This window comes from Gopherus flavomarginatus, chromosome 2, assembly GCF_025201925.1.
Source record: "Gopherus flavomarginatus isolate rGopFla2 chromosome 2, rGopFla2.mat.asm, whole genome shotgun sequence".
NCBI lineage: Eukaryota > Metazoa > Chordata > Testudines > Testudinidae > Gopherus > Gopherus flavomarginatus.
In genome coordinates, this window is record NC_066618.1 from 252,051,217 (window position 1) to 252,070,905 (window position 19,689).

The 19,689-nt window shown below is 39.4% G+C and overlaps 2 protein-coding genes across 6 annotated transcripts in view; one reads left to right on the forward strand and one right to left on the reverse strand.

Moving 5' to 3' along the window:
* WWP1 (WW domain containing E3 ubiquitin protein ligase 1) overlaps positions 1-19,689 on the forward strand; it is a 186,437-nt gene that overhangs the window by 84,048 nt on the left and 82,700 nt on the right. For all 4 annotated transcript variants that reach the window (XM_050940711.1, XM_050940710.1, XM_050940713.1 and 1 more), the window contains exons 11-17: positions 4,570-4,624; positions 4,699-4,783; positions 4,896-5,024; positions 7,012-7,084; positions 7,957-8,028; positions 8,681-8,769; positions 17,416-17,575. In XM_050940711.1, the coding sequence (XP_050796668.1) occupies positions 4,570-4,624; positions 4,699-4,783; positions 4,896-5,024; positions 7,012-7,084; positions 7,957-8,028; positions 8,681-8,769; positions 17,416-17,575 (663 nt within the window). The remainder of the gene's footprint in view (positions 1-4,569; positions 4,625-4,698; positions 4,784-4,895; positions 5,025-7,011; positions 7,085-7,956; positions 8,029-8,680; positions 8,770-17,415; positions 17,576-19,689) is intronic.
* The window catches only part of LOC127045341 (uncharacterized), a 53,274-nt gene continuing 45,822 nt past the window's right edge, over positions 12,238-19,689 (reverse strand). Inside the window, exons 3-4 of one of the 2 annotated variants that reach the window (XM_050941375.1) lie at positions 16,925-17,105; positions 12,238-12,434 (exon numbers count right to left, since the gene is read on the reverse strand). In XM_050941375.1, the coding sequence (XP_050797332.1) occupies positions 12,420-12,434; positions 16,925-17,105 (196 nt within the window). In that variant the 3' untranslated portion in view covers positions 12,238-12,419. Of the gene's footprint in view, positions 12,435-16,634; positions 17,106-19,689 lie in introns of those variants that run through there. The other variant, XM_050941373.1, reaches the window with a different exon arrangement.

Consider the following 19,689-nt stretch of genomic DNA (forward strand, 5'->3'; position numbering starts at 1 on the left):
TTTCAGCATGTCTTTTTACAAACATCTTAATCTTTATTACCTAAAAAGAGGAGATCTAAGGTAAGTAATCATTTAGGCCCTCATCCTGCAACGTCATATGGACTTCCTTAATTTTTTATGCATGTGAGTAATTGCATTAACTTCATTCTTGTTATAAAGTTAAACATACTTTTGCAGGATCAGGGGCTTCACTTCTCTTCAGTGTTCTTTATTCTCCTTAATTGTTCCCTTCATAACTTTGTAGTCTAAAGGAACCACTGATTCTTTTGCAGCTTCCTGCTTCTGACATACTTAAATAATTTCTTGTTTGGGTTTTTATATTTGTCTTACTGGTCTTCAAAATACCTCTTAATCCATTTAATTTCTGTTTTACAGTTCAACTGCCATAGATTGTTCCTTTCTTTTGAATGTTCTTGGACAATGCAGTTCTTCGTTAGCTGTAGTTTGCTTCCTTCAACATTGAGTACTCAAAGACGCAGTCAGAAAATAGAAAAACTATCTCAATCTGTATCTGTGCATCTTGCTCTTTGTCTACACTGGGAAAATGAGCCATGTTGGAAATGCAAGTTACACTGCTTTGCACCCATTGTAGAGTAGACCGATGTATTTAAAAATGTGTTAAGTTGACAATGACCAACTAATGGATTTTTAAACACTATACTTACTCTGTACTGGGTGCCAAATGGTGGTTAACAATGTTTTTGTTAAAACATGTCACCTAATATGTTTCTAACATGATTCCTTGTGAAAAAACAACCCTGGATGAAAATAGCAGCACTTGACTAGGTAGGGTGACCAGACAGCAAGTGTGAAAAATCGAGACGGGGGTGGGAGAGTAATAGGAGCCTATATAAGAAAAAGCCCCAAATATCAGGACTTCCTTATATTATCAGGACATCTGGTCACCCTATGACTAGGGGAAAAGTCGCAGTGTCCCTGCAAAGAATATTTCATGTTACCCATGATTTAGACAGTTCAACCCTTGGTATCTGTAGGAACAATTCAGAGAGTCTTATCTAAATATTTGAAAGGATTTAGGCTGGTTGCTAAATCGGATCAAAGTTGTTTATACCTTAATTGGCTCAATGTTTTCATCCGTAGAATCACCTGATTCTGTAGATAAAGTATATCAATCATACATTCTAGATCCTCCTAGGTATCCGTTGATTCAGAAGACTCTGTGAACCTCTCAATCACTTTTTGATGTAAAACATGCCAAAAAGTAGACATCAGTTACCAACTGTTGTCCTTTACTCTCACCATCATACTGGAATTGTTGTCTGACAGGATGATTGTGATTTTATATAGTTTCCAAGAGTATAAACGGTACATTTCATTTGCTATGGAGTTGAATGGCTTACTATGTATAGTTACCTCTGTTCAAGACCAGAAGCTGGTGGCCACGACGTTGTAGTTTTTAAAAAATTCTCAATTTGATTTTGAACTAAAGATTGTCCTTTCTTGGTCACAAAAGTTACATTTATAAGATCTTCTGTTTCACCTTGATGGCAAATACAGTTTTCACCAGATAATAAATACATTAGCAATGTTTCTCAAAATTCAGAAACTTAAGGTGGTCTTAGCCAAGAAATTGAGGGCTTTTCTCAGCTTACTGATGTCAGTCATACATCCAGTTTTTAGGACATCGTTTATCCTTTTCAACACTTTTACATTTAGAGTATATTAGATCTAGAATTCTAATTCTAGTGATCAGTTCTCTCCAGAGTTTCATTTTCTGTTAAATCAGTGGTTTCTGAAAAACCTTATTTTGGAACTAAAAATGAAGTGCCACTTTTATTTTCTAAATCATAAAGTAATTAAGCAAAGTCTCTTGTTGTTTCAGAGAATTGTTAATTAGTGAAGCAGTTCTTGTCAGGGCATAAAGTTACATTTATTCTTACACCTGAACAGATAAAGGGAAGGCTGTCATCATAAGCTGTATTTTTTTAATGGTTGGGGTGGAAGACGCTTAAAACTCCAAGTTATGGTAGGAAAGCTAAACACTTTAGCTACATAACTACCATTTTGTGTATGTCCATCTCAGAAAAAGCAATGTTTTGTTGTTTAGAAGCCAAATATGTAAGCAGTTAGAGAGGAGGAGTCAGGGTTTACATGTTTTGGTCTTTGTTCTGCCACTGGCTCACTGTGTGAATGTGTGAAAATATTTTTAACTTTTCTGTGTCTTGGTTTCCACATCTGTAAAATAAGTGGATTTGAGATCTTAGTATCAAAAGTTCCATACAAGTGCAAAGTATCAGTAATATGATCCTTTGGATAGATAAAGTAGTAGATACTCCTACATTGGTTCCCATCCATCAAAATCTCATTGTGTATGCAAACAGATTGGACTACAGAATACAGACTGGATTGGTGGATTTTATGATCTGAAATAGTAATTTTTTTCACTTGTAAATTAGGATTGAGTCTCAGATCCACCAGTCTGGAGACTATTGCCCCCTCTTCACTGTTAGGTCCTATCTATACTAGAGTTTAATCTTATTTTTCAAACCCATTCATTAAAGTTTGCAACTAGTACAGATCTGAAACAGTAACAGTAGCCAGTGCAATTACTGATATGCCTAGTAACAACAGCCAGTGGTGATGTTGCAGATTTTGTTACAACCTTGGTGAGTAGGTCTGCATAGGTAGCTAGCATAGCTTAAGTGCAACCATTTTAATGAAACTTGGGTGTTTGTCCAGTTCTTCAGGGAAGAAACTTGTTCACAAAATGGTCCCACCATTGGCCCCAAACCTAGGCAAACCACATCACTTATGCAGCGGAAATTTAAAAAAATAATAATCCTATCTTGAGGATCCCATGTCAAAATGTGCTCCGGACACCCAACCGCATTCAAACTCAACCACATCTATTTTGGATGCTTCAGCTCATTTGTGCTTCACACTGGCTTGCACATGGATCAAACCACAAGATGTGGTTAATAACTGTGCTTAATAACTGTTTTAAAAAGGCTGTAGATAGCATGGATTGGGGCCTGGTATTTGTTCAGTAATAGGTACCCATAAGGTGTGTCACTCATTTTTATTTATAGCTGAGTCACATGGGCAAGCAGTTGGAAGGATAGTTAAAGATGACCCAAAGTGGCACAAATCCTGCTTTCCCATTAACAGACCATAAAGTGGGTAACTCCATCAATTCAGATTGATATATTTAAGACCTAGTAACCAAATTTAAAGATAAGAAGTTACTATATTCTTCAAAGGATGTATTTTCCCACAACTTAATTTTGTGTTTTTATTTAGTAATAAGCTCACCAAGATACTCTGTAAAGATTAGACATATTCTGTTAAAGGATTGTGAGAACATTTCCATTATGAGCCTTGTTACGAGGTTTAAGACTATTGTACAAACAACTGATTCAGTGTTTCTTCTATTTTCTTGTAATGGTTCCATAAGACAAGATGGTAGTATAGTACACAGTAACCTTAAAGCCCTTTTAAGTATAACTGGTATTTGCATGCTGATTTGGGCCTCCATTGACCTTATTAATAATAATATTTTGAAGCACCTAGCCTCCCTAGTACAAAGCCTTAAAGGAAGCAGTTAACTATCTTAAAGATGGTTTTAATTGTTCTTTCATTTCCTCTCTGACCAGTTGCAAATTGCAATACTTTGAAGATGTTAAAATGCATGGAACTTCATTTTACTTTGATATAAATCAAAGCAAGATAACTGACAAAATGCCTTGAATCTAAGAGGGTGTGAATGATGTTGAAAACTATAGATGTTGAATGACTAACTATAAATTTAGTACGAAGAGCTAAGGACACAAAGAAAACTTTAAATTCTCCTTACTTTTTTTAGTTTTTGCCTAAACTACAATATTACTTTAACATAGCTTAATAATTATATAATTTAGTGTTACGTAAATTTTGTGTTGAAATAGTATGTTGCCAAAGAACCATATTCTTGAAATAAAGAATCAGTAACTCAATCAAAAATCATTTGCCATAAATGATGCCTGATTTAATGGTTTTAAATGTAAGGTTGAAGCTAGTTATTTAGAAATTTTAGAATTGACTAACTTTTTAGACATACTAGTGTTTTAGTTTTTTTTCATGTTCTAAAGGTCCTTTCAAGTAAGATAAATGGCTTTGAAATCCAAATGGCAATGAAGAGAAAAATATCAGAAGTACTTTGTAATACTAGATAACATACTTTATTCTTCAGTTAGTTATTTGGTATTGCTTATAAGGGGTAACATACAAAACTAATATTGTATACTTAGTTTTGAATTTTAACTTTGTTTGAGCATCAGGATAATGTATTTTCATGTAGATCCTTCAGATGTTACTTGACCTTACATGTTTTCCAATACTGTTGTTAGCAGAACTATTGTTCAAGGGATGCTGTAGAGAACAGTCTAAGCAATCCATATGTAGGTTCTTTGGTGGAGACTATCTTTATAGAAAAAGACATGATCTTGTTTATAAGAATTGACAGAACACATAACTTGTGTATTTTTAAAAGTATCTTAATTAGATAGACTTTTATTTATCTATATTTGTTCTTTAATATAAATTTGTGTCTGGTTTGTTCTTTTTAACTAGGCTTCAATGTTGTCAGCAGAAAATGATCCACTTGGACCTTTACCACCAGGCTGGGGTAAGATGATAAGCTATTAATTTAGTAATGTGACTGTAACCGAAATTTGTTGTTTAATATTTTTTTTTTTTCAGAAAGGAGAGTGGATTCAAATGATAGGGTGTACTTTGTGAATCACAACACCAAGACAACACAGTGGGAAGACCCCCGAACTCAAGGGTTGGTGTATATAATGTCTATATTGATGTGAGCAGATCAAATGATCTTGCTTAAACATTGTTGTAAGTGTCCTCATGTGAAAAAAGTGTACTGTTTTCAATTTGTTTTACAGTTTACAAAATGAGGATCCACTTCCTGAGGGCTGGGAAATCAGATACACTAGAGAAGGTGTCAGATATTTTGTTGATCATAACACAAGGACAACAACCTTCAATGATCCTCGAACTGGAAAATCCTGTGTGTAAGTGAGCTGCTAATAGTGTTTTTAGAAGATTATTCACTGTTTAATAGTGAATAGTATTCCACATATTAATGAACAGTTAATATTTTATATGGGATCTCAGCATTAAGTGCAGTACAAGTTGCTGTCTTGTGAGTATTTTCTAGCTTGGAGATTTAACTACCAACCTTACCTTTCTCATTGAAATATTCTGTAATTAACTTTGTTCTAGGGCTGTCAATTAATCACAGTTAACTCAAGCAATTAACACAAAACAAACGATAAAAATTAGTCATAATTAATTGTTTTAATCGCACTGTTTAATAAAATATCAATTTAAATTTATAAATATTTTGGATGTTTGTCTACATTTTCAAATATATTTTCAATTACAACACAGAATACAAAGTACAGTGCTAATTTTATATTTTTATTACAAATATTTGCAATGTAAATATATAAACAAAGAAATTATATTTTTCAATTCACCTCGTACAAGTACTGTAGTGCAATCTCTTTATCGTGCAGGTGCAACTTACAAATGTAGAAATTTTTTTTAATGTGACTGCACTCAAAAATGAAACAAGGTGAAACTTTAGAACCTACAAGTCTACTTAGTCCTATTCTTGTTCAGCCAATTGCTAAGACAAACAAGTTTGTTTGTTTACGGGCGATAATGCTGCTCACGTCTTATTTACACTGTTACATGACAGGTATGCTAAACATTCGTAAGCCCTTTCATGCTTCGACCACCATTCCAGAGGACATGCTTGCATGCTGATGACGCTCATTACAAAAATAATGCATTAAATAAATTAAATCCTTGAGGAGAGAATTGTAAGTCTTCTGCTCTTTTTTACCCCCATTCTACCATATATTTCATGTTATAGAAGTCTTGGATGGTGACTCAGCATATGTTGTTCGATTTAAGAACACTTTCACTTCATATTTGACAAAATGCAAAGAAGGTACCAATAGGAGATTTCTAAAGATAGCTACAGCACTCAAACCAAGGTTTAAGAATCTGAAGTGACTTTCAAAATCTGAGAGGGATGAGAGGTGGACCATGCTGTCTGAAGTCTACATTTGTGAATTGTGCTTTCATGATAAAGTGATTGCACTACAGTACTTGTATGAGGTGAATTGAAAAATACTCTATCTTTTGTTTATCTTTTTTACAGTGGAAATCTTCGTACTAAAAATAAGTGAGCGCTGTACACTTTGTATTCTGTGTTGTAACTAAAATTAATATATTTGAAAATGTAGACAAACATCCAAAAATTTTAAAAAATGGTATTTATTGTTTAACAGTGTAATTAACACTGCAATTAATCATGCCTACTTTTTAATCTCACAATTAATTGTGATTAATTTTTTAATTGTTTGACAGCCTTACTTCATTTGATGTAATTATTATCAAGTGCTTATATACTATGTTTATAAATGCAGTAGAAATAGATTGAGGAAGAGCCGTAAAATTTGACTATTAGCTAGATCATAATTATTAATACATTTGAAGAAAATAAAGACTATTCAAATACTGGTAATAAAGTACTCTTTTAGCTGAAATATTGCTATGTCAAATATATTGGTAGCTAAACAAAATAACTCCTGATACCCAGTGTTTCAAAACAGTGTACAGATCAATGAATACTTTTTTTTATAGTTCAGTGAATATAGTCGCCCACATGTTGCTAGTGCTCTGAACACCATCTTACATATAGAGTTAAGACTGACTTCTGATGACATTGTAGGTGGTCTTTCGTTAATTTGAGGAGTTAACAGGTTACAAAAGTTAGATTACATTTAAAATTTGGCTGGGAGATTTTGAACCAACACCAGAAAGTAAAACTGGAGCGTATGTTAGTCTTTTTATGGTGGCCGTTTCTTGTGAGCTTGAATTAGCATTTTATTGAAATGCACAAATTGTTGGTCTAGTGGTGAAACTACTGAGAGCTGATTATACTGTTGTATTGATTTAAAACACTTCAAATATATTGTTTTACAGAAATAAAGGCCCACAAATTGCTTATGAACGTAGCTTTAGGTGGAAACTTGCTCATTTCCGTTACTTGTGTCAGGTACTGTAGTAGTAATTACATCTATCTTTGAACATTTGAATTTGTTTTTATGCTGGGGTTTCACTGACTTAGGCGCCCCCTTCTGGCTGAGTGTGGACATAGCACCCTCCTTTTCCTTGGCACTCTCTGTTGACAGTTGCTTCAACCCTCACATAACTTGGCCCTCTGGCCAGGTCATGCATTTATGTCCACCTCTTTTGGGGTATATAAAGAGTCCAGCAATGAGTGGCTCTGGTGGTTAGATGAGAGGGTCTAGGCCTCCCCTGAATAGAGATCTCGGAGTCTTGATCCTTCTGTCTTCAGGTCACTCTCTCAGCTAGATTTCCCATCTCAGGAGTAAACTTTCTGCCTTCTATACCCTCTAGCAGCTGGTGGGGGAAACGAAGGACCACTCTTTCCACCAGGTTCTGATCCAGGGCCCAGTGATGGGCAGCTATGTCCTACACACTAAGGTGCTGTTTGTTACCTCCCTGGATCATTTCCTACATGTCCCCTCTTTCCCAAAGGATAAAATAAAGACATTAAATAATTGAAATCAAAGGTAATATGTCAGTCTGTCTGAGTGTCTGTGGGTTTGGCAAAGTGATTACAGCCTGACCTTAGGCAGCAGGAGCTCCTACAGTGCTCCTTCCCAGGATTTCTGAGTATAGGTCAGCTCACTTCTATTGCTTGCATGCCTAATGAGCTGGCCTTGCCTCCTTTTGAGTGCCTCCTCCAAGCCATGCATGCTTTGTGAGTGTGGCAGGGGTTGGGGCCGCCTGGGATCAGCGCAGCTGCTTAAGCTTTTTTTACTGATATGGGGTTTGTATACTCCATCACAGCGTTCATTTAGTGTATGCTGCCACTTATGTGTTGTTGTTTTATGCTTACAGTCAAATGCATTGCCGAGCCATGTAAAGATTAACGTATCCAGACAGACACTGTTTGAGGATTCCTTCCAACAAGTAAGGCTATGATGTCTGCTGTATTAAACATGTTAATTGAAGTAAGACAGTGTTACAGTATGTTGCTCTAGTTTGTGACTGTGCAATCGTTAATAGTGAAAACCTTGATTTTAAAAATCTATTGTTCTACCATAACTACTACTTCAAAGATTAAACCTGTGTAACCAGGATTTACAATTCTTAACCTATAGCATTCTGTACTTCACAGATGAATATGCTGCCTTCTGTTCTAAAAAATAGAACATTCCTATCTAAAACTTCTCCCTCTCATCCCACCAAAAATACCAATACCTTCAGAGGCATCAGGAAAAATATTATTAAAGGGAAAAATATCAAATAGTTTGGCCAAAATTATACTTACTCATTAGAGAGGAGTTGCCTAATATATTGAAATAATTTGTTCAATACTTTCCCTGTTATTCAAAACAAAATTTGTAAACTAAAATAATTTAACAAAGCTATTAAATGAATATTTGTACTGCTGTTTAAGGTAAAATGTCCTGATCCTCAACTGGGTCTTTAGGTGCTACCGTAATACATATAATTAATAATAGTCTGAATTTGAAACAATCAGTTTGCTTAATGGGTTGAAAGTAAATTAATTTAATGAGCCTTTGTATTTTTTAACTCTGTGTTTAAAATTGTTTCATAGATCATGGCTTTAAAACCCTATGATTTAAGGAGACGATTATATGTTATATTCAGAGGTGAAGAAGGATTGGATTATGGTGGTTTGGCAAGGTAAAGAAAATTGCTTATAAATCTTGTTTCATATACTTACAGATTTTATTTTTAAATTAGAAGATTGCACTCTTATCAAAATAGGGTTGTAAATTATGGAAAGAGGCCCACTCACTTTGCATATTCTATTGTTGTGACCTAGGTAACTTTTTTAGCCAATTTCAGTAAGTCAACCTGGGACCCAAAGGGTGCTTTTCACTGTCTCTCTGAAAACCCACCCAAATAAAGCTGAGTTATAAGCCTCTAAAAATTGCAGTTTGTACATATTCTGTAGAGGTTTGTTAGAGGCTGGCAGGAAAATTCTTCAAACATTCTGAGGGGCCAAGCAGAACTACTTCTTTGATGTCCCCATGGGTGCTCTGTTTTAGGAGCACATGCCCATCTTTGATCACAGATTTTTGGTAGCAGTGCCTGCACATGTGCCCTACGCATCCTCTTGCCCTGTACAGAAGTTTTATAGGGCTACGTGAGCAAATTGCCCTCAGTTCCTTTTCAACCGCCTTTGGCCAGAGATGGCGTCTACTGCCTGCCTGTTTACTGTGTACCTGTTTTCCCCCTTGTATTAGTATTTTAACTTCGTAGTTAGTTCCAAGTAGTAGTAGATTTAGTACCTTATAATTGGAACATTTGTTCCCCATTCTTTTTCTAACAACAAAACCCAAAACATATATATACACACGTGCATACACACTCTTTTGGTTTTCTTTTTCCACTGATGAGGGCTTGAAAATCTTTTTCTTGTCAGGGATGATGGGCTTACCAGGATTTAACAGGTACTTCTCTTGTCGAGAAGCACTCCTTTTTAGTGACTAGCACTCCCACTGAACTTGTTGCATGGAAGACTCTCACATTCCCAGCAAGTATAAAATCCACTCTTCTTTTAAGGGATGAGCCCATAAAAACAAGGCTATTGAGTACAGGCTATTAATGATGGGGCAAGCTTTAAAACTGACTTTGGACCTGGGTATAGTAACACTCCCCTATCCTCCGTATGGGGACCCTTCACATCTGTCAGTGCCCTGTCGTTGTTGAGATCACGGTCACTGATAGCTTGTAAGGGGAAGACAGTACGAAAACTCTCTTCTTAACTGACATACCAACAATTGCACTGCTAATAACGAGAGCTTCCCATTCCAGGAATAAGGAAAAAGATAAGAATTGCAAAACAGAGTTCTTCTTTGAGTGATTGCATGTCTTTTCTATGGTTGGTGGGTGTGGATCTCGTGCACAGTTGTTGGAGATTTTTTTCTTGGCAGTACTTTTCAGGGCAGCGTGAGCATCCTCTTCTGCCTCTTGCCACTTCATGCAGGCATAAAGGGGATTGCTCTGCTCCTGACCCCACTCAGTTCTTTCCTAGTTCCAGTGACGGTTGTTGTTGGAGCTGGGAACTTTGTTTCTTCATATCTTCCATTCCTTAGTGTAACTTGTACCTGTAGCATTAGTTTTTAGTCTCTTATAGTATATTTCAAGAGTTAGTTATAGGATTAAGTATAGTACCTTTTTAGTGTAGGGTTACTGGTGTCCCTGTTGAGTACCAGGCTTGTTACCGGACTGATACCCCGTTCTCCTGTCTTCAAGGCCTGTTATTCATGTAACAAGTCTATGCCAGTGAGTGACCCACACCACAGCTCCTTAAGTGTCTGGGAGAGGTGCATGTTAGTGACAGATGTCACATTTTTAGAGAGTTCAACCCTGCTTGAAAAATGACAGGGCTGCCAAATTGAAGTACTTACTCAAGGTATCTGTGGTTCTTCTGCCATTGGAACTCTCCTGCTCTGAATGGGTATCGAGCACTTCCGAGTCTGTTACTAGTGCTCTTCCTTTCCTGACGGCATCCTCAGGCTGAACTGCGTCATTGGTGCCAAAGAGACTGCATAAGTCTCCTAAAGACTTTGTACCAGGATTGTCTAAAAAGAAGGCACTGAGTGTTCACAAGGACTCAGAGGGGCTCTCAAAAAAATCAAACCCTTTGGAGCAGTCTGTGAACCAGAAGGGACTGCTTATTCTGGAACCCAGGAAGGGTCTGTTGGGACCAATCCCTGAAGAATTGGCACACCTTTCACTACTGTAGGCTCAAGGAGCCCTTTCCGGTGTCATTAACACCTGTGACTTTCAAGGCAGCCAGAGGGTTGCTTAACTTGTTGTTCCCTCCTTCAATGCCTCTAACGAGGAATCCTAAGCATGCAGCTCCCCCTGCACAGTACCGAGCCTGGTACCAGAGGAAGGAAGATGGTGATCTTCCTGCAGATGCTCCAGGTGTCTGGAGGATGTAGAAGTGCAAGAAAGGAGCAGAGAGGTTTGGGAACGTGGAGGGAAACCCTACAGGGTAGAGGAGGATCACTGGTATGGAGATTGGACCCAGCTCTGTGTAGGCCCCTGGCTCTTAGGACGCTGAGACTGTGGATGGTACCACTGCTGGCAGGTACCCCACTGGGGCTGGTGGGCAGGGGTCAGCAACATGTCCATACAAGGACACAAGTATCTGTGGTAAAATTTTTGAGGACCGTGGTAATTTTTCAAAAAAAATCGAATGACTGAATGACAACACCCTCCTACCCTCATGTCCGTCACTAAGTACAGAAATTTTGTCAAGTATCCATTGTGCAATATGGTAGTGCCAACCCCTGTTGGTGGGCATGCTCAAGTCAGGACACAAAGGATCCAACTTCTGAGTCCAGTGAGAAGTCTGTTTCCTCCAACCACGGGGGAAGCTGAATCTGTCAGTAGCAAGGACAGAGGTTCCAGCCCCGGTGAAGAGGGCATCAGTAAAATCATTGCTGGCTTACCTTTAGAAGATGCTGCAAAAGTAGAAGTGGCTGGTACCAAGTTGTGCTCTGGGGATGGAGCCAGGCCCAGAGGAGTACCTGGTTCCAATACTGCTATCATACAAGGCTCTTGAATCACAGGAGAAGCTGGTAACTTCTCAACAGTCTTTGTCCTCTTTTTCTTTGTTGCCTGATGAGGCAGTAGTGACTGAATCCACTTCTCCCCTTCATAATGATTTTAGAGCTCATGAAGACTTGTTGAGGAAGGTGGTTGTAGCTCTAGATATCCAGTCAGAAGAGGTGCAGGAAAGGACATGTAGGCTTGTGGGCATTTTAGCCTCTGCAGGACCCTCTAGGGTAGCTCTCCCTATTAATGGATCCTGTCAAGATTTTATGGGAGACCTCCTATTCTCTGCCTACCACTGCCAAGATAGTGAAGAAGAGATGCCATCAATCAATGATGCAGAGAACTCCAACTCAGATACACCCCATATGACAGAGTGGAAATGATTAGATATTTTTGGCCTACAGAACATATTCAGACACTGGGATCACCCATCCTTAGGCCTCTTTAGGAAATCCCAGAATTACAAATGCCCATAATTCTGCTTGAGAGCAATCCAATCACTGGACAATGCCTTCTTCCTCAAATGGGATGCATCTCTCCTATAAGCGTTCCCTCTCATCCCCCTACTGTTGAGGATTAAATACAAAATAAGAACCCCATGGTCCAGACAAACTTGCTACTCGTACCTTTGTGGATAATGGTATGTACACTACCCATTCTTCCACTTGTGCCAATCCTTTTCTCTCAGGATGCTGGACAGGTCTACCACCTGAACCTGGAGAGACTTCACCTGAGAGGATGGCTGCTACATGGTTCCATCATGATGAACTGACCTGAAGGACATAGTGAAGGTGAAGGACATATTACTAAAGAGCAGAAGGACAACCACACACAGAATCATAGAAGATTAGGGTTGGAAGAGACCTCAGGAGGTCATCTAGTCCAACCCCCTGCTGAAAGCAGGACTAATCCCACTAAATCATCCCAGCCAGGGTTTTATCAAGCCAAGCCTTAAAAACCTCTAAGAATGTAGATTTCACCACCTCCCTAGGTAACCCATTCCAGTGCTTTACCACACTCTGAGTGAAATAGTTTTTCTTAATATCTAATGTAGACCTCCCCCCACTGCAACTTGAGACCATTGCTCCTTGTTCGGTCATCTGCCACTACTGAGAACAGCCGAGGTCCATCCTGTTTGGAACCCCCGTTCAGGTAGGTAGTTGAAGGCTGCTATCAAATCCCCCCTCACTCTTCTGCAGACTAAATAAGCCCAGTTCTCTCAGCTTCTCCTCATAAGTCTTGTGCCCCAGGCCCCTAATCATTGCCCTCCACTGGACTCTCTCCCAATTTGTTCACATCCTTTCTGTAGTGGGGGCCCCAAAACTGGACGCAGTATTCCAGATGTGGCCTCACCAGTGTTGAATAGAGGGGAATAATCACTTCCCTTCATCTGCTGGCAGTGTTTCTACTAATGCAGCCCAATATGCCGTTAGCCTTCTTGGCAACAAGGGCACACTGTTGACTAATATCCAGCTTCTTGTCCACTGTAATCCCCAGGTCCTTTTCTGCAGAACTCCTGCTTAGCCAGTCGGTCCCCAATCTGTAGCAGTGCATGGGATTCTTCAGTCCTAAATTCAGGACTCTGCGCTCGTCCTTGTTGAACCTCATCAGATTTCTTTTGGCCCAATCCTCCAATTTGTCTAGGTCACTCTGGACCCTATCCCTACCCTCCAGCATATCTACCTCTCCTCCCAAGTTAGTGTCGTCCGCGATATGCATATATATCTGCATAAATGGAAGAGATTCAAACATATGGTGTCAAAATAAACAAGCCAGGGCTGTTACCGCTCCCTTACCCATGATATTAGAATATGTATTGGAGCTAAAGAAATCTGGATTATCCCTTAGTTCAATCAGAGTAGATCTCGCAGCGCTTACCGCTTTCCACCGCAAGGTGGGCGGGATGTCTATATTTGCCCACCTGATCACCAGATATTTCCTTAAGGGTATCAGAAATGTCTACCCTAAAATATGTGTAACTACCCCACTTTGGGACTTGAACTTGGTACTACGCTGCCTCACTGGGCCATCATTTGAATTCTTCGAAAAATAATCTCTGACACATCTGTCAATGAAGGTGATGTTCTTAGTAGCTATCAATTTGCCGAATGGGAGAGCTAGAGGCCCTCATGGCACACCCACCATGTATCATCTTTTTCAAGGACAAAGTCACCCTAAGACTTTATCCAAAATTTTTACCTAAAGTACCACCTTCTTTCCATTTAGCCCAACGAGTCCATCTTCCCTCATTCTTCCCTAAACCTCATGGTTATAAACAGGACTCAGTACTACATACTCTAGACGTCAGATGTGCCTTAGCATTCTACCTTGAAAGAACTAAGCCCTTCAAAAAGTCACCGAGGCTTTTTATTTCAACTTTGGATCTATCTGAAAGCCTCTGTTTGGAAATAGTGGAACTATCTAAATGGTGCATTCACCTTTGCTACCAATGGAAGGATCTGCAACCCCCACTGGGGATCCAAACCCACTCCACCAGATCGCTATCAACTTCAGTAGCCTTTCTAAAGAACATACTGCTCACGGATATATGTAGAGCAGCCACCTGGGTGTCCGTGCACACATTCACAAAACATTATGCAATCAACCAGGGCTCAAGATTGGCTGCACTGTTAGGACTTATTGTGTTATCACTTATTCATGCAACTACGAAGCCCCTTACATCCACCGAGGGGCACCACTCAACAGTCACCTGAAGTGGGGCACCCACAGAAACGGTCCTCGAAGAAGGAGGAGGTTACTCACCCTGTGCAGTAACTGAGGTGAAATTCTTTGAGATGAATGTCACTGTGGGTGCTCCACTACCCACCCTTCTCCCCCTAATTCAGAGTTCAATGTCCAGACTCTGTGGTAGAGAAGGAACTGAAGAGCAATGGTCTGGTCACGCGATGTGTGTTAGGCGCCAACAACAATGTGAGACAGGGAGAGGGCATGCACAACTTACATGAACGCTGCTGCAGAAATTCTCAGATCAAAGGCACAGAGACAGACATCACCAGAAGTGGAGCACCCAGAGGGACACCCATCTCGAAGAGCCTCAATTACTGCACAGGGTGACTAACCTTCTCTTCAAGACCTCCTGTTCGAAGGCCCCTTTCTGTTTTCTAGTAAAACTGATAAGAAGCTTCATAATCTTAAGGTAAGGATTCACAGATACCATCACCACCAAGTGACTGAAGTGCTGATCAAAGGGGAGAGCCTGGCTGAAGGGTAACCAGCCAGTCTGTGATGAGAAGCATCTAAGTTTGTAAAGGCACTAAAAGTGTTAAGATCAGCTTAGAATGCTTTTTGCTTTTATTTCGTTTGACCAAATCTGACTTCTTGTGCTTTGACTTATAATCACTTAAAATCTATCTTTTATAATTTATAAATATGTTTGTTTATTCTACCTGAAGCAGTGCATTTGGTTTGAAGAGTGTCAGAGACTCACCTTGGGATAACAAGCCTGGTACCTATGAATTTCTTTGTTAAATTGACGAACTCATAAGTTTGCAGCGTCCAGCAGGCATTACTGGACACTGTAAGACGGAGGTTCCTAGGGTTGTGTCTGGGACTGGAGATATTGGCTAATATCATTCCATTGCACAATACAAGCGGCTTACATGCTAGAGGCTGTGCATGAACAGCCCATGAGTGGGGGTTCTCACAGCAGAGCAGGGTAAGGCTGGCTCCCAGAGTCGAGGATTGGAGTGACCTAGCAGATCACTGGTCCAGATAACACCAGGGGAATGTCACACCCCCGCAGTACTGACATCAGGCATGGATTTTACTGCAGATTAGACCCCCTATGCAGTTTTGGGATCTTAACCTAGTTCTTAACCATCTCACAGAACAACTGTCTAAGCCATTAGCTATGTGTTCACTGCTTCTTCTGTCTATGAAGATGGCCTTTTTGGTGGCCATCACTTCTGCTTAAAGGGCTCTAATGGAAGATCCTCCCTTTAATTTGTTCTCCAAGGAGAAAGTGTCTTTACGACTTCATCCTAAGTTCTTACCTAGTGTCCTCTGAATTTTACATCGGCCAAACTATTCACCTTTTGTTTATTTTTCCTAAGCCACATCAGTTTTCACAAAAGTCTTCTTTTCATATACTAGATGTTAAGCGGACCTTAACCTTTTATGTGGACAGGACAAGACCATTTAGGAAAACCCCTAGACTTTGTTTCTACTGCAGATAAGTGCTCCTTTAAACCTGTCTCCCCTCAGACTTTTTAAGTGGATCGCTGAATATATTATTGCCTACTATGGTTTCAACGAGGTTACATATCTAATAAGAGTGACTGAATACTCTACTGCTATGTCTGTATCTGTATTCAAAGACGTACCAGTTACTGAAATTTGCAGGGCAGCAACATGGTCCTTGGTGCACACGTTTTCTGACCACGATGCCCTAATTCATGCTGCAAGATCAGATGCAGCAGTAGGCAGTGCTGTTCTTTCTTCAGTGATAGACTCTGTTCCAAAACTCCCACCTCCTTAAAGGGTTACTGCTAAGGAGTCACCTAAATTGGAACACCCACAGGGACGCTACTCGAAGACAGAGCAGTGACTCAACTTGTGTAGTAACTGGAGTTCTTTGAGATGCGTATCCCTGTGGGTACTCTGCAACCCATCCTCCTCCCCTGCTTCAGAGCTGCCTCTGTGGGTTTTGCAGTAGAGAAGGAACTGAGGGCAGTTCACCCGTGTAGCCCTATATAGGCTTGGTACAGGGCACAAGGATGTGTAGGGCGCATGTGTGGGCAGAATGGGCACTGCTACTAAAAATCTCCAATCAGAGGCCTGGGGCACATGTCCCTGCTGTGGAACATCCACAAGAGGACACATTTTAAAGAACTCCCAGTTACTGCACGAGGTGAGTAACCTCTCCTTTCCCTGCAATTCCTTGTCCTGACAGCTGGGTGCTACTGTGATGCCAGGACCCTTAAATGAGGACAGAAAGTGTTTTTCTTGTGCTCTCAGTGCTCCACTTGCTGGTATTCAGGCAGTATGGAGGAGAAGGAAGAAACAGTGCTACTTAAATGCATAGAGGTTAGGTGCAGAGAAATTAGGGAGACAGGCTGGGAGTTGATAGGAGCAGGGCAGAAAGAAACAGAAAGGGGCAGGTTGGTGGCGGTAGCGAAATGCTAGGGGTTGGGAAGGGCAGGCTGGGTAGAGGTAGAGGCAAAAAGGTCTGTACCCCAAAATGCTCTTCAAAAGCATGGAATACATCTGAGGTTTTTTGAACCTCAATAGCTGTGAAACTCACGGGCAAAGTGTGTGTCTCGTTCCTCTTCAGTGGCTGATCCATGTGTTCAGCATAGGGTGTGAATGGTGTGCAGTAAATAAGGCATGGGGCCACACATTGAATTATGAGGAAAAATGAAATATTGAATACTTGCTCATTTGATGAACACCGTCTATCATGTGCACTGATTGAGGCACTGGTCCTGTGGGGGAAAAATATAATATGTAGTCATATAATTAAAGATTGTATCATAAGGCAGACTCAGAAGTGAGCTGAATTAAGGCTGCACAGGAACTTTAATTCTGACGTTTCCTAACTTCTGAGAACTTGACTTGCTAGTGTTAATTTTTTATGGCCTTTTTTTGTTTGTAGTACATATACAATGCTGTGCATCATGTTCTTTCTAATACAGCAGTGTGAACAATATTTTTGCTTATCCATTTGTAGGAAGCTGTGATTAAAAATCTGTACTTGTTATGGATTATCTCTCTGTTTTGTGTTGTTCTGTTTAGAGAATGGTTTTTCTTACTTTCCCATGAAGTTCTAAACCCTATGTACTGTCTATTTGAGTATGCTGGCAAGAGCAACTACTGTCTGCAGATAAATCCAGCATCAACAATTAATCCAGATCATCTTTCATATTTCTGTTTCATTGGGCGCTTTATTGCTATGGTAAGTTGAATTCTAAAAGTATTTTTTTGTTGTTGTTTTGGTTAATTTTAAATTTGTTACAGAAACAATAAAATGTATGTATCTGCTTACATTTCTTCCACAAGATTATTTCAGCTCTAGATAAATAGGAAACTTAACTATGTACGGCTGTTGATCCAGTATCATTCATTAACTATAAAAGTCTATTACATTCATACGGTTCCTGAGGATGATCATAAAGATTGTGAGCAGAAGAGAGGTGTCAAAACGTTAGTCTAAGTTTGATGCATACACTTCATACAGAATGTTGAGGTATATGAAAAAAATCAAATCATTTGGCTGTCTAATTAAGTATCTTCTTGAAAATCTGTCCAAAAATCTTCATAAGAAGACTCTCCAAACTATGTAGGCTACAGCAAAAGTGTACATTAATTTAATTTTTACAAAAGACTAGTCAAAAACTACTCAAGTATTGTTTACTTTACACTGTAAATCATCTCACTGAACCTGGACGGATCTTAGGTGTAATGGAGGATGATAGGGAGCTGATCACACTGTCCCTTGATTCTCAGTCACACACACCCTCCTTAAATTGAGAGAGTCATTTTAACATATGCCGCTGGCATAATGTCCATTATGCACCTAATGTCTGAAAATTTGGCTGTAATGGAGGCCCATTCTGCACCTAATGTCTGAAAATTTGGCTGTAATGGAGGCCCATTCTGCCTCTGTTGGGACAGGAAGGCTCTGTAATACTAGATGCAATGCCTTACAGATCTTGAGCTGAACCAAGAGTCCCGAGTCATACATTTCTCTGCTATTAGCAAATTGGGAAACCCTCTGGCAAACTGTGTGTATTGGTCCATGTAGTAGTAAGCAGCTGTTTATTCCTTTAGCTCAAGCAGTAGAGGTCTGCTGTTGATCTACAGGTCTGAACCCAACTGATGAACTGACATGGGAGTTAAATGATTCCACATGATAGAATTTCTGTTGTGTTTTTTAGTTTAGGTTTTTTAAAAAAATTCCATCCAAAAGCACTAGTAAAATGTTATGGTTGCAGTGTCAAGCACTCAAAAAAATTAGAAAATGTCAAAATTAAGATTGGCTGTGCAAACTTTAGTTTTTGTGGTTTCATAGATTCCAGGACGAGATGGGACCATTGTGATCATGTGCTCTGACCTTCTGTGTAGCACAGCCATAGAGCTTCCCCAAAAGAATATTTAAAGCATATCTTTGATTTTTTTAAAATATTGATTTAAAAATTGGCAGGGTTGGAGAATCCACCACGACCTGTGATAAATTGTGCCAGTGATTAATTACCCTCACTTTTTAAAAAATGCATGCCATATTGCCAGTCTGAATTTGTCTAGCTTCAACTTTCAGCTATTGAATTGTGTTATACCTTCCTCTGCTAGACTGAAGAGCCCATAATTAAATATTTATTCTCCACGTAGGTACTTATAGGCTGTAATCAAGTCAACACTTAATCTTTTTGTTGTTAAACTAAATAATTGAGCTCCTTGTATTTATCACTATAGTGGAGGCTTTCTAATTCTTAATCTCTCTCATGGCTCTTCTCTGAACCCTCGTCAGTTTATCAACATCCTTTTTGAATTGTGGACATCAGAACTGGACACAGTATTCCAGCAGTGCCAATATAGAGCTAAAATAAACTCTCTGCTGCTACTTGTGATTCCACTGTTTATTCATCCAAGGATCACATTAACCCTTTTAGTCACGGGACCTCGTGTTCAGCTGATTATCCACCACAGCCCACAAATCTTTTTCAATTTCCCAGAATAGAGTCTCTCATCCTGTAAGTATTGTCTATATTCTTTGTGCCTGGATGTATACATTTACATTTAGTAGTATTAAAATGCATATTATTTGCTTGATTCCAGCTTACGAAGTGATCTAGAGCACTCTGTATTAGTGGCCTGTCCTCATTCTTTCCCACTTCTCCAAGTTTTGTGTCATCTGCAAATTTTATCAGTAGTAATTTTGTTTTCTTCCAGGTCATTGAGAAATATGTTAACTAGCGTAAGACTAAGAACAGTTGGATCCCACTAGAAACACACCGGTTCAATGATTGCTCATTTACAATTACATTTTGAGATTATTTAGCCAGCTTTTAA